This window comes from Trematomus bernacchii, unplaced genomic scaffold (genome assembly GCF_902827165.1).
Source record: "Trematomus bernacchii unplaced genomic scaffold, fTreBer1.1, whole genome shotgun sequence".
NCBI lineage: Eukaryota > Metazoa > Chordata > Actinopteri > Perciformes > Nototheniidae > Trematomus > Trematomus bernacchii.
In genome coordinates, this window is record NW_022987608.1 from 193,034 (window position 1) to 208,742 (window position 15,709).

The window sequence follows — 15,709 nt, forward strand, 5'->3', positions numbered from 1 at the left end:
TATTCATGTATTTATTTCTCTGTACAGCACTTTGGTCTGGAGGTTTTAAATTGCTTTACAAATAAAGCTGTAATGCATTGTATTGTATTCAAAACGACCACATTGGCAGCTTGAATAAGATCCTTAAAGTTAGCTAAGAAGTCAAATCAAATGAAATACAAATGTATTATTGATCCAAATCACAAGAAATGCCTCAAAGGACAAAATACAAACGTCATAGCATAACAATTATAAAAAAAGGAGTGACTCTAACCGCCCTTTACTTATTTTAAGCATTAAAACAAAACCAAGCTATTTCTATAGAGTGATTTCTGATTGCTTTCCAAAGCCCTCCGCCTCCTCCAAACACTGCGACTCATCAAAGCGTTGGCAGAAGTTAGAGTTGCATGCTGGGAAATGTCGCTGCAGCAGTGGATTCCCAGCAGGCTCCCTGAAGGCCTGTCATCTCAATCTGAGCCTGACAGCTTTAAATCGATCGCACGTCTCTCCTTTTCACCTCATGTAATCTTGCGTGTCCCCGCAGTGTCCTGACTGTCATCTCTGAAGGACATGGACTTACTTCTTACTTTTTAACTTGTGGATTTATGGGGTTTCTTTCGATTAAAGAGGTCCTATTATGCCTCTTGGGGTTTTCCCTTTCCTGTAATGTGTTATATAGGTTTTGGTGCATGTAAATGGTCCTCAGAGGCTAAAATCCATCACATATTATATCACTGGATTGTAATTATTCATGCAGTAAAGTAATTTTATTTTGCAGCTAGTAATAACTTTAAATGACTCTTTATTCAGATATATTAATCCATTATAGTATGTCATACTTAATTTTTTTAGTGAGTACAAAACCTTATAATTGCTTACAAATTGTACTGTAGTATAAGTATCATGTAGCATACAATGGCAATACTCAAGTAAAGTACAATTACCTCAAAGATGCACTTGAGTAAATGCACAAGGTTACTTTCCAAGGACATGAACTTACTTCTTAACTCTTTATTCAGATATCTTAATCCATTAGAGTATGTCATACTTTGATTTGTAATAGATAATATGAATGTGCAAAGTAACTAGTAACTAAAAGTGTAAAATAAGTGTGAGTAAAAGTACAATATCTGCTTACAAATTGTACTGTATTATAAGTATCAAGCAGCATACAATTGAAGCACTCAAGTGAAGTACAATTGTTGTATACAGTAGGTGTAAAACCCCTCACATTTTATTTTCAGAATAATACATATTAAATCACTGGATTGTAATTATTCATGCATTAATGTAATTTAAATTTGCAGCTGGTAATAACTTTTAATGACTCGCTATTCAGATATCTTAATCCATTAGAGTATGTCATACTTTGTTTTGTAATAAACAATATGAATGTGCAAAGTAACTAGTAACTAAAAGTGTCAAATAAGTGTGAGTAAAAGTACAATATCTGCTTATAAATTGTACTGTAGTATAAGTATCAAGCAGCATACAATTGAAGCACTCAAGTGAAGTACAATTACCTCAAAGATGTAGTTGAGTAAATGCACAAAGTTACTTAGTTGTGACATCCGGAAAATTCCAAAAGTCTGAACACAAATGTAGAAATGTACCCACTGTTTGCACATCTGTATATTTATCATTGTCCCTCTATGTTTCCAGTGTCATCGTCCACAGCAACATCAAATCATCAAAGCGAGGTATTGCCTACCTGTCGATGTCGCCCTGCATCTCTTTGCTGCCTTTCTGGGAAACATCTTGAGAAGTAGAAGAGTCCGAGGCTCGGCCTGCGCTCCTCGAATACAGATGAAGGCCGCCGTCGGTAAGGTATCTGTGAGAGGGGGAATAATAAGAGGATGAAGATGCTGTGGTGGAAAGATAGTAACTGTATAAATGAAATTGACTTGACACATCCGACCTCTGTTCTGCAAAAACGTAACTTTTTTTTGTGAAAACCTATCAAATCAAATAAGAGGATGAAGATGCTGTGGTGGACAGATAGTAAATGTTTAAATAAAATTGACTCGAGTTGGCCAACCTCTGTTCTGGATAAACTAAACCAGTAAGGGAATACAGTGACATCATGGATATACTGATAAAAAAAGCACTTGCGAAAGCCTATCAAATCCTTATTCAACAGCTTGAGGTAAGTTGGATTTTTAGACTTTTTTAACACCATGTAGAATAAAACTACTTCCTGAGAATAAACACCAACTTTGCAGTCATCAATATTGAAAATAAAATAAACTTATGCACCACATTCTTCTCCAGAAATATATAGGGTATCTGTTTGAGCCAAATCTTACATGTTAAATCCTAATAGCAACACTTAATTGAATTAGCATTTCCGCCTGCTTTGAGCACTTCGGATGCAAACAGAATTGTATCATTATTGCAAAAGGGCATTCAGTAAAGTATAAAATAAACATAAAATCGAATTTAAATTGTAAAGTAAGACAAAAACGATGAATACAATCTATTTTGTATCATTTTTAAGACTTTTGATTGATTTAACACAATTTAGTACCAATTAAGGCTTTTTTTTGTTGCCTTTTAGCCTTTTTTAAGGATCTGCAAAGAACCCTGTTAAATGTGTGTATGTGGCACCGAGTAAGTGGTAAGATTTGAGGCACGGCTGATAGGACATGGAGACCATTAGCATTTAGCTAATTAAGCTTAGCTAATCACTTTTCCTTTCCGACGTGTTACTTTAATTAATATGCTTTACCCCATAACTCTGCTTTGCACCCCTTCACAGTCTGCCCTGTGTGTGTGTGTGTGTGTGTGTGTGTGTGTGTGTGTGTGTGTGTGTGTGTGTGTGTGTGTGTGTGTGTGTGTGTGTGTGTGTGTGTGTGTGTGTGTGTGTGTGTGTGTGTGTGTGTGTGTGTGTGTGTGTGTGTGTGGGGATATGTAGAATGTGAATTGCCTTTTTGACAAAACTCTCATTTGCTCACTGCTTTAATAGCTATGGTGAGATTGAAGGTCAGAAGCAAACACACATTTTGCCGTGATGTTTTCCGGATCTATTTTCATTCAGCTAATCTGTCAGTGAATGGCGTGGCCTCGGGTTGCACACTTCACTTTCATGGCAAGACAAACGATGACAGCCTTGGTGGATGTTAGCTTGCTCTTTGTATTAATGTACACAGAAAGATGAGGCCTTGGAGACTCCACATCCAACCATGGCGTCTTTTCTACTAAACCCATATACACTGCGACATTGAATAGAAAAATGTGACTTGTATTCATGATCCATCAAACAAGTGTTTCAGTTAGTATAGAGGAAGAAGAAGGCCAAATCATATCAAATGGAACATATTCTGCTCGCTTTCGGGTCCATACTTATATTTTGGATTCATACTCGAACGTGTTTAATTTCTCTAGTGTCTCTTTTTCTCATACTGTCCGTTAGAATATAACTTAAAGAGGCCCTATATTGTGATTTTTGGGGGGTTTTCCCTTTCCTGTAGTGTGTTCTAAAGGTTTTTAGTGCATGTAAATGGTCTGCAAAGGCTAAAATAACCAGAGTTCCGGGAACACAGTGACATCACTATGGAACACTGGCACTTCTATTAGCCAGTACTCCAATGCATTGTACGTGATTATATACATTTTGACACCATCATTTACCAATTAAAGCGTCGGCATTTAAAGCAGGAAGTCAGAAGTGCATCAGAGGAAGCTAATATGCTAGGCGCTATAGTCGCTCGTAGGATATTTTAGGCTAACAATATACATTTTGGCAACAAATACTTTTACCTACCTCAACCAAACAGAAGCAAGTTTAATTTAGACTAACAATATACATTTTGGCAGCATCATTTATGTCAGAAGTCAGAAGTGCATCAGAGGAAGCTAACATGCTAAGTGCTATAGTCGTCCTACCCGCTGGTGATCTCATTGGTCCGGTTGCTCCTCCCTAGGATATCTCCTTCACTCAAGTACCCTGTTATCTCCATCTCCGACTGCTGCCCTTCATCGCCTTCTCCTTCTCCTCTTCCTCCTCCTCCTCCTCCTCCTGCTCCTCCTCCTCCATTCTCCCCTTGCTCCGCCCCCCTCACCCCTCTTCTGAACACAAACCTGGAAGTGTCAGAGTGCCCAGTGTAGCGCCCTGTGGTGCACCCGGCGCTCGTCGTGGTCGCCCTGGGCGCCGCCGCCGCGTAGCTGCCGGGCATTGAGGGGGCGTCGCCCGCCTGGAGACGCGGGGTTTGTGATTGGCCGAGACGCCAGGCCATGGGGGAGGAGCGTGTGGTGAGGGCTGGGAGACTCCGCCCATTTACCTCCGTGGTTACGGTGGTGTCAAAGGTTGTTTCTATTGTACTGTGGAGAGAGAAAAAACAATAAAGGAATTAAACTCTTACTCTTGAAAAGCAAAAAAACGGGTATTATCCTGTGTTGAGCAAAACATTTTTACTAAGGAAAAAACAATTTAACATTAACAATAACAAATTAACAAGATGCGAAACACTTTTACGAGAACTGAGACAAATGTACAAGTCCCGAAACACTTTGGCGAAAACACTTTTACAAATCTGACTCTTTAAAAAGCAAAAAGCGCTATTATCACTGTGATTTTTCTGACAGTTTCTTGAGTAAAGAATTGCTAAAAGTGCACAACAATAACGAGTCTTACTCATCGTATCAAGTGCAATCCTGTGCAAAGGGTAAATCATTCAGGTGAAAAGATCGGACATTTTTTTAAGTAGTAGAGCGCCACTCCCTCATGCTATTTTTTCCAGTACTGCTGTGTGTGTGTGTGTGTGTGTGTGTGTGTGTGTGTGTGTGTGTGTGTGTGTGTGTGTGTGTGTGTGTGTGTGTGTGTGTGTGTGTGTATGACCTTCCTAAAGTGCTGCTGTTTCTTCCACTGTGTTGACTTGAAGGGGAAATATAGCAGAAAGTGATTGCTCCCATGAGGACATATGTCAGAGCATCCATCACAGTGAATCACATGGAGATGGAGACACAGACAGCCATGTTTGTATTCAACTATTACATCTATTTTGCAAAGGATTTTAAACTGCCACAGAAAATAAAATATGTATCAGATTACGTTGCATCAGCAGGGTTGAAGCAAGTGCTGGTGAAATGCCAGAGAGAAAGGGTAATAACTACCAATTTTTGATTTTCTAGCTACATTTTCAACAAATGAAGGTTAAATCCTTAACAGATGTGCAATGCAATAAAACACCAGCTTGAGCTCTCTCTGCTGGGAAGAAGAGTGAACTACAGTCACATGATATCACACAACACAAAACACACATCAAAACACAACGCGGAAAATGTGCTAATGTGTAGTCATATACATCCCTTATTTGGCCAAATCCTCTACTGTATTATGCATGATAGAAACAAGACTAACATTAAATGTGTTAAGAAGAAACTACGATTAACCTGCCGAGTAATATAAAATAGAGAAACCTAGGAAATGTCCACAATAAGAGGACATTTTGGGCAAGCTCTGATTTAAATTACAGAATATAAGGACATGACGTCTGTATCATTATCAGCATATTTGTTCTACATTGTCTGCCAGGACTAAATTATAATATTGTGACTTTGAAAACTATTGAAAAGGTACTTAAAACGCTCATAATGCAGTTTAAGTCCGAGGGCAGGAGCTGTTTGATGAGACTTAAAAGCAACGACAAGCAGTTTCTCACACATGGTGGTGACAGAGGTGTGAGAACAGTGTGTGTGTGTGTGTGTGTGTGTGTGTGTGTGTGTGTGTGTGTGTGTGTGTGTATATGTGTGTGTGTGTGACGTGTGTGTGAGAGAAAGGTCAGTACACTGTCCCCTGTGATGCCAAGTGCCAACATGAGAGGGGTAGAGATGCCAGCCGTGTTCACATCCGATCTTTATCAACACCTCCTGAGATCAACAACCAAACACACACGCATGCACGCGCACACACACACACACACACACACACACACACACACACACACACACACACACACACACACACACACACACACACACACACACACACACACACACACACACACACACACACACACACACACACACACACACACACACACACCACCATGTCTGAGTGCAAAATTAAACAGACAACTGATGCTTATTTAAAAAGCAATCACAGAGAAATATTAGAATACAGAGATTCATTTGCCACGGTCAATTAATCAAAATAACCACTAGCCATGTGTGTGTGTGTGTGTGTGTGTGTGTGTGTGTGTGTGTGTGTGTGTGTGTGTGTCTATGGATGAGTAGGAAATGTGCTGCTGGGTACGTTTTACACATCTAATCTACTGCATATAAACACACATAATTTGGTTGTTTTGTTAGCTGTCGCTTCTCAATATCAGGACCACATTTCCCATAAACCCCGCTGTTTTGTTCAGGCTTTATTAGACTATCTGGTACAAAGCAGAAGCAGAACCCAAATAATCCGAACAAAGGGAGAGTGGTTTGTTTATCCAGCAGCTCAGTGGGAGGAGAATCCATATTGACAGCAGAATGGTTATTGCTGAGTAATGCTGAATCCCTGCATCTTCCTCCTGATTATGAGCTCTGACACGTCATCAGATATTCATGCAGGTTTATTTACTGATCTCAGGGAAAATGCAATTCTGCAGCTCCACTTCATAGAGGCTCTCAAAGAGGCCCTATTCTATACGTTTTAGTGCATGTAAATGGTCTGCAAAGGCTAGAAGACGCCACCATTGGACTCTTTTGTTTACTTCCAGAACATATTGACATCACTATGTAAGCACTTCTATTGGCTAGCTCTCCAACATACAACAACATATTGTACGTGTGCACACTATTTTGAGATGTTCAAATTCTAGTATTGTTTATTTCCACTTTTTAATTTATACTTATGTGCAATGTTTTTTTTCTAGTTTTTTTCATGCTGCTGCAACACAAACGTTTCCCAATTTGTACCTCGTATTTTATCAAATGTATCGTACGTGATAGATTAAGGGGCGGGACATCTCTAAGCGGTTGACCAATCACAACAGCTAACCAATAAAGAAAAGCATGACAAACTGTTAAGAGAAATTAGAGGGTTATTTACTTTATTCTAAGGTGATTTATGAATTACTGGCATGGAATCCGTCCCAATAAAGACTGCCAATATGCAAAATCACCTCCTTATAAAACATACGTTACTCTATAGCAGGGATGGGCAACTTGGATGGTGGTGGGGGCCACATAATGTATGTATTACACACACACACACACACACACACACACACACACACACACACACACACACACACACACACACACACACACACACACACACACACACACACACACACACACACACACACACACACACACACACACACACACACACACACACACACACACAGACACAAATTCCATGTATTGTATGTAATTATTAACAAATATACTAAGTCTGACATCTTCATTGACATTTTTCAATCTTTTAGGGAACATCCTCTAACAAGCTCACTAAACAAATATCAGTTCGAAATGTTATTTAATTTTTACAAGTGGCATGTTTGTATTGAACAGGTTATTTAACAGAGGAATAAAACTATTTTTAACTATTGGAAAGCACGGAAAATGTGTGTGCATCAAGATTAACAATTAAGATGACATGAACATGAAGTCATGAACACTAACCAGGACATTAGTCGTCTAATTGAACCTAGCTAAGACACTTGTAGCCCGTCTCTGCTGACGCACAATAAGGGGAATGTCAACACAGACACCTGTCAACCCACACTCTGCTGTTCCCGCTGAAATTATGAATGAAATTAATCTGAGGGCCGCAAAAAGAGTATTATAGTAAACTCATCCTGTGGATTCCTCCAGCTCCATCATGTCACTTATCCTCTCAGCCTTAGTAGAAAATCTGGTTTTCAAGGATCATTAGCGTTAAAAACGTGTCTATCTTTTGGTAGGTTTGCTTCTTCTACCGAACGCTTGCAATCATCGTAATGAAGCGTCAGCTCGAACTGAAAAATGTGCACATAAACCGAACCAATAGCTATCTCCTTCAATTCAAAAGCAATGAATAATGGACCATGCCCCCTTCTCTCTGGGCTCCATGTGTAAACAGAAAGTAAACACCGGGGAAAAGCTATTATTTATCTGCTGAGTCCTCGGGGGGATATGGGATCCCTCGACATTTCCCCTTTCTTTTCTATTTGCCCTTGAAGATGACAGGATTTCTTGACTTTCTTCACACATTGAGCAGCATCTATTGCTCCCAAATGTCAATCAATACCATTTTTTATTGTCTGGATAGAAGAGAAAACAGTGGAGGGAAATTTAATGAGTTTTTTAATCAATACGGATTGTCTGTCGGGGCCGGAGGATCTGTGAAGAATGTCAAACTTTGCTGCAGTGTAAAGGACAAGTCAAAGAGGACGGGACTTAAATAATGAAAGGATTAATGTTCAGTGCTGGAATATAGTGGGAGTACATTTACTCAAGTATTGTAGTTATGTTTTGAGTATTTCTTATTATGGTACTCTATCTATCAATCAATCAAAGTTTATCTATATAGCCCAATATCACACATTCTTCATTTGTCTGAGTGGACTTTACAGTTTTGACAGAATATGAATAGATATATGAAAACATCTGACAAGGAAAAACTTCCAAAGAAACCCCAAAAGTTAACGGGGAAAATGTTAGAAACCTCGAGGAGGGCAACAGAGGAGGGATAGATGTCGTGTGTAAATTAAAAAGATAATACATTTACAACATAGTCCAAATATAAGTCTCTATACTTGTACTCCAGTACATTTTAGAAGACAATATTGTACTTTTTTTAATGTACAACAACATGTATCTGATAGCTTCAGCTACTTTACAATTACGATTATTAGCTAATACCAAATATAAACCATGAATAAATAAACATTGACATATAATTAAAGGTTAAAATATCCAGCAGCAGCTTATAATGTAACTAAAACTAGCTGCGTCTTTAACAGCTCTGATGAACACATTAATGCAGGGGGGTCAAACTCAAATACACAGTGGGCCAAAATAAAAAAATGGGTACTAGTCGAGGGCCGGACTGGTTCAATGTTTATTGCAAAACTTATTGAAATGAACTTATTGCACATATTAAACCTGGAACTAACTAAGCTTAAATGATTGCCTATAAAAACAACATTAAACATTAAATAATCAGTTGCATTCATTTCTTATGGCTCTATCTGCAGCTTTTCCAGAGTCATTTCTTATGATTACATTTCTCCACAGGCCAACAACAGCTTCAACAAAACTATTTCCCTCAAAGAACAAACCAAACATGCCCTGTTGTCTCAAGAAAGAAAGTGCAGAAGGAAACATCCATGTAAACTCAGTTAGCTGCTCTGTGATGCTAGTTCAGATACTTGGCATCTCATCTTGGGTGCAAGGTCATCAATGTTTGGGGTCAGGCTCTGAGCTGAGGAGACCCTCAGGGTTGAGTGAAGGTGTGCGTGCAATATACCGGCGGGCCAGATCTAATAGTAATTAGAAATTATCCTGCGGGCCGAAATTAAATCCACCAAGGGCCTGATTTGGCCCCCGGGCCTTGAGTTTGACACATGTGCATTAATGCATCAATGATCATAATGAAGTAATTTAATATACGACATACCATGGGACATTTTGCACAACAAGTGCTTTTTCTTTTGGTACTTTAAGTATATTTTGATGCTGATACTTTTGTAATTTTCTTAAGTTTTCTGTAAGCAGGACTTTTACTTAAGTAGAAGATCGCGGTTTTCCACCATTGACATTCATAAGTCCAAACTTTGCCTTTGTGCAATCAGCTGTTATAACTTTTTAAAATATAAAAACTGGATCATCTCATACACACTTTCCTCTGCTTTCATGCCATCAATTCCCACAGTGCCTCAATTAACTTTTGTCAGTGCGTTCTACCCTTTGATAAAAGAGGCAATGATGGCGGCTGATGAGATCTGAACACGCAGTCTGAGAAGATGTGCTACAAAGAAAGAAGGAGAATCCCACAGAAAGACACAGTGATGAATATGACAGTCATGTCTGCTCGAGCGCATCAGTGTTAATTGCTTTAAGTGCTTCAAAGCTTCATGGTGATTACAGCCTTTTCTCATCCAGAGGAGATAAGCACGGTTTGGCCAGGCTTTTGTCACGGACAGATTGGCATGCACACTCCAAGGCTGTCCTTACATTTAAAATATGAACATGTCCGCATAGTCAAACACTCAGGAGCCAGCTTCCCTTTATTCCTATAGCAGGGTGCAGACACTCAGTAGGGATGGCAAAAGTCCACACATCCTTTACTCAAGTAGAAGTACTCGTGTTTAAAAATACTCTGGTAAAAGTAGAAGTACTGACTAAACTTCTTTACTCAAGTAAAAGTAAAGAGGGCTTTGAAATGTACTTCAGTAAAAAGTACCCATAACTAGCAGCTGTTTTAAAGAGTACCTGACCTCCCTTTATATTAATAGAACAATAATGTCATTGTTAGCTAATGAATGTTTCCATGCTGAACAACGGCAACATGACAACGTTTTCATTGGTCCCTCTTCTTTAGAGAAGACCAGGAAATGATGGATACACGGATCGTGTTCAAATCAATAGGCACGCAATGACTCTAAATAATAATGATCACGCCACCAAACACACATTCAAACTAAAGGAACCAGCCTGTTTGGGAAATGTGAGAAGTAGAAAGTACAGGTATTTATGTTCAACATGTAAGAAGTAGAAAGTACAGGTATTTGGGTTCAACATGTAAGAAGTAGAAAGTACAGGTATTTGAGTTCAACATGTAAGAAGTAGAAAGTACAGGTATTTGTGTTCAACATGTAAGAAGTAGAAAGTACAGGTATTTGTGTTCAACATGTAAGAAGTAGAAAGTACAGGTATTTGTGTTCAACATGTAAGAAGTAGAAAGTACAGGTATTTGGGTTCAACATGTAAGAAGTAGAAAGTACAGGTATTTGTGTTCAACATGTAAGAAGTAGAAAGTACAGGTATTTGTGTTCAACATGTAAGAAGTAGAAAGTACAGGTATTTGTGTTCAACATGTAAGACGTCAAATTAAAAAGTCAGGTAACATGATGCATTGTTCATATTTTTCACGCTGAATGTCGTTTTTTGTCAGATGCAGGAGAATTTTATTCCTTCACACACCTCACACTGAAACCCTGTGATGGTAAGACAATGATGCTGCATTGATCGAGTCTGAGAGAAAAAGAAAAGGAGTGGAAAACAAACACACACACACACACACACACACACACACACACACACACACACACACACACACACACACACACACACACACACACACACACACACACACACACACACACACACACACACACACACACACACACACACACACACACACACACACACACACACACACACACACGGCCATCTGTCATGACTGTCTGCAGCCTGGCTACCATCTTCCCCGGCAAATGGGGCAAAACACACAGAATAATGGAGTGAGGGAAGCATTGCCTGGGGAGATGACGGAGAGCAATGGAGATCATTTTGTGTCCGGGGCCTCACAGACGAGACTCTCTCTTTTTCAGGAACAGGTTGTCCATCACCTCCTGAACGTCATGACATGTGAACCAGCTGCAGAGCACGGGGGCGTCTGACTTTAATCTGATGCAGGGAGATGGCGTGTTTTCAGAGGGGACATTACTCATTTTTGGAGACGGTGGGTTATTGTGATAAAATGAAGGCGAGGCAGTGGGATGGAAATCTGAAATGTATTTTATTTTCCAAGGACAACGGACAGGGAACTGACGATATAGCCAGGACCATTGTATAATTGTTTAATTATATGTCTGTAATTTTGTAATCTGCTATAAAAAAAAAATGTTTTACTGTCATTTACATATTTTTTTTATTTCTTAATTTTTTTTATTTGTATTATTGTTATTATTAATATCATCATTATTATGATTATTATTGTTACCATTACCATTATTTATATTATTATTTTTAGTAATATTATTTATTACATTTTATTTTATATACTATTAATTTATTATTTTATTTGTTATTATTGTTAACCTTGTTGGAACTACTACCTGTCCTATCCTGTGTTTCACTCTCAAACACCTGAATTTCCCTACGTGGATCAATAAAGACTTATCTTATGTTAAACTGTAATCTTAAAGGAAACTTAAAGGGGACCTATCATGCAAAATGCACTTTTTGATGTCTTCTCTACATAAACATGTGTCCCCGGTGTGTCAGGGAACTCACGCAGCGTCAGAAAATGAAACCCTCTCTCTTTTCCTCCGTACCCAAATCTCTAAAAACGGGGAACAACGGAGCTGATCCAGATTTGCGTCCGATATGACGTAATATCTGAAATGTGGACCCACGGCCCTATCAGAAACGTTGCTATCAGAAACAATGCCCGACTGTTTTGGACGTAATATGGTCGGTGTTTACATTAGCATCGCTAACACTCAGAGCTAACCTGTACTGGAGAGCATGTGTGTGAAGAAGCAGGAAATAAAAAGGAACTCACCTTGTGGTATAACCGGCAAGAGAGAAAGCCTTTGAGCTCCATACTGTTTCAGAAACAATCCTTGATAATCCATGATATGGCGTTTCATCACGGCAGCATTTAGTTTAGACAGTAGCTGCAGGGTCCCACATGAGCTCAGACCCCTCCTTTTTAATTTTTTAAAAGCTTTATTCCCCAAATCAGCACTTTTGAAACAGGAAGTGAAATAGAGGGATATGAGGCATGGCTAGAATGGGTGATCTGTTTGGTATTTTGAGCAAAACACTTCATAGACATGTTTTTTATATATTTGTATATATCTGAGACCTATGCTATTGCCTAAAAATAGCATGATAGGTGACCTTTAATTTAAATTAATATTCAATCTGTCTACTTTAAATTGGCTGCTACACATTTTAATAAAATGACAGAGCTTCCAACCTCTCTTAAAATAACCACTGGCATCCTGCATTTGATTCACGTATGAAACTGACAAAAATGAACCACTGCATTCTGGGAAAGAGTTCAGCGTTGGATAAGTCATTCTTTAATTTAATCTGGCTTCGTATGATTAAAAGCAACACGAGCATCGACTCGACGCTTCAATCCGATCGTGTAAATGTTTACACTCTCAGAGGGGCGTGGGGAGGGGCTCCTTATTTTCATCTAAAGTAACAGACAGAGAATCAGCACTTTGGAAACAGGGCTGAAACAGAGGGGATTATGGGATGCTGCAATGATCTGTTTGGTGTTTCAGCCAATCAGAGACATGTTCTGTATATATCTGAGACCTGTAACATATTGATGAAAAACAGTATGATAGGGGACCTTTAATTAATGTAAGTCTGTTACCTGTGTGTGATCTGCGTCCCCCGCAGACTGGACATGGTTTCTTCCAGGTTCTGTCGCAGGTCAGCGATGTTCTTCACCGTCCTCATGCGTCTCGCTTCAGGATCCTCTCCTGGAGACACACATTTCATATGATTTACTTCAATGTTTGGACCTACGTACACACACCACACACACCCACCCACACCCACACCCACACCCACACCCACACCCACACACACACACACACACCCACACACACACACACACACACACACACACACACACACACACACACACACACACACACACACACACACACACACACACACACACACACACACACACACCACACACACACACGAGGTCATCTGACGTACAAAATCACATTGGATGTCAGGAAAGAAAACACGATGTCACGATGACAGCCAGCAGTTAATGTTTCTAAACCCCATGATGACAATTGGGAAGTCATTCAATAAATCCTCCTGTCAGTCTGCACCACATGCAGCTCTTTTAGTAAAAAAAGAAAAGTGGATAAAACACAGAACAGACATTTTTTACTTCAGGCGGATGCAGAGATGTCGTGTCTCAGTTGTGCCTGCGAAAGCAAACTCTGTCAGAGCTCCTGTGCTTCTCTGTCAGAAACATCGGGAAACACTTCTTCTGAAATCCACCGTCTCCCTATCTCGCTCTGCAGAAGCATGCGACTAAACCTAATATATTTCATGTTCTTCCCCTCCTCCTAGAGAAGAAGAACGAGTTTCTCTCAGGCTTAGGACCTATTTGAAGTTATATAACACACTACAGAAGAGCCCATAGCCACAGGCGGTACCACAGAATGGGTAATTAACACCGACACAGAATGGATGCTCTCCTGTCTAAGGGTGATTTAGGAAAGGGTCCATGTTGTAAATGAATGAGGCAGCAGAACTGGAACAACCAGGAAACGTTGCAGTGGTAAGGTATGTTGAGTGAAACTAGCTGCAGGGCTTTACGCAGGCACCACGTTACTGTGATTACAGTCTTTTGGGAACGCTTGGGGGGAGATGAAGTGAAGGTTGGAGGTTTGAAAAGCCCCTCAGTGGCAGGTAGAGAAAAATGGCTGAGGTGTTTCGATGCTGGAATATGAAGCAGGTTAAAAGCTCCCGATAACTATAAATTGTAGACATTTCAAATGCAGGCATACTTTTCCAATTTGTATATAAAACTACTGTGCATTTATTTCTTATTTTTCCACACACTGTAGAACACTTTTGGTTTCAACAACAAACACAAAACTGCAAATATGTAGCTGATCTTATACCCAATTGTCCACTTTTGTTGACATTGTTAGAGTCACTTTGTTCAGCAGGTTTGTGAGTCCCTTCGTGTTTCAAATGCTTTAATTACCCAAAGAAAAGGCTTCAAATGCAGGGACATGAAGCTTTTAGCGAATAGCATTAGATGTTTAACGGCTACCAACGACAGCATTCAGCCTCGTCGTCACACCGTCAAAAACGTCTCAATTCCAGAACGATAAAACCCTACAAAAACCCCAATTAAGTCAAGACACACAACCTCAATCATACTGTGAAATGACCTCTGAGGGTACAACGCAGTCTGGTATAATTGAGGTCTTTGCAGAGCGAACAGACTGAAGGTAGAGGTGGAGCCACATGCTTTTAACCTCTGACCCCAAATCACATGTCTTCAGAGACTTAATACAAAAAGAAATCACACTTCTGGGCCCTGAATGTATTCCTTTCAGGACAGGAGACATCGGAAACAACACTGGCAAAGGATCTCAACTGAGGATATGCTTTGGTCATTTTTCAGTAGCTCTCCTTTTCACCCTTACACAAAGATCCAATTACAATCCCATTATTAAAGTGACCTGGCCCGGAAGTTTCCATCATGTAGGGTCATGCAACATTGTGTGCATTTATGTTTGTTTCTGTGTGTGTGCAACAGATGATTTCTATCAAGTGTCAGATGATAAAACTACTAGTTTGTTGCAGCATGCCGTTTCCGACCCACATATATGAGGCTGATGACACTCAAACTGGCTGCTCCGACACATGTTTACAGCGGGTGTTTGCATTGCATCACTACAGAGAAGTGACAAGCATTCATTTGGATTCAAGCCTCAGTCCAGCTCTCCAGCCAAATTGAAACCCAGTGGGAGGATCGAAAAGGGCACGAGAAGAGGAACACACACCTTTACACACACATTTGTCGGGTAGATCTGCTAGAGATGAGCCGTCATAATGCAAATGAGTGCAACATGGGAGTGAAATATGAACACACACACACACGCACGCACGCACGCACACACACAAACTGAGATATTCCCTGTCAACACTAGAGGAAGAAGCAAGGTGCCAGGAGGAGAGGGAAGGAGGCCAGAAAGGAAAACCAGCAACCACCTTTAAGACTATTGATCTACACAGC

General features: G+C 39.8%; 1 protein-coding gene across 3 annotated transcripts in view; it reads right to left on the minus strand.

The window, feature by feature from the left end:
• The window catches only part of nav3 (neuron navigator 3), a 208,340-nt gene that overhangs the window by 65,803 nt on the left and 126,828 nt on the right, over positions 1-15,709 (minus strand). For all 3 annotated transcript variants that reach the window (XM_034131356.1, XM_034131355.1, XM_034131354.1), the window contains 3 exons: positions 13,301-13,409; positions 3,865-4,299; positions 1,691-1,810 (listed from right to left, as the gene is read on the minus strand). In XM_034131356.1, the coding sequence (XP_033987247.1) occupies positions 1,691-1,810; positions 3,865-4,299; positions 13,301-13,409 (664 nt within the window). The remainder of the gene's footprint in view (positions 1-1,690; positions 1,811-3,864; positions 4,300-13,300; positions 13,410-15,709) is intronic.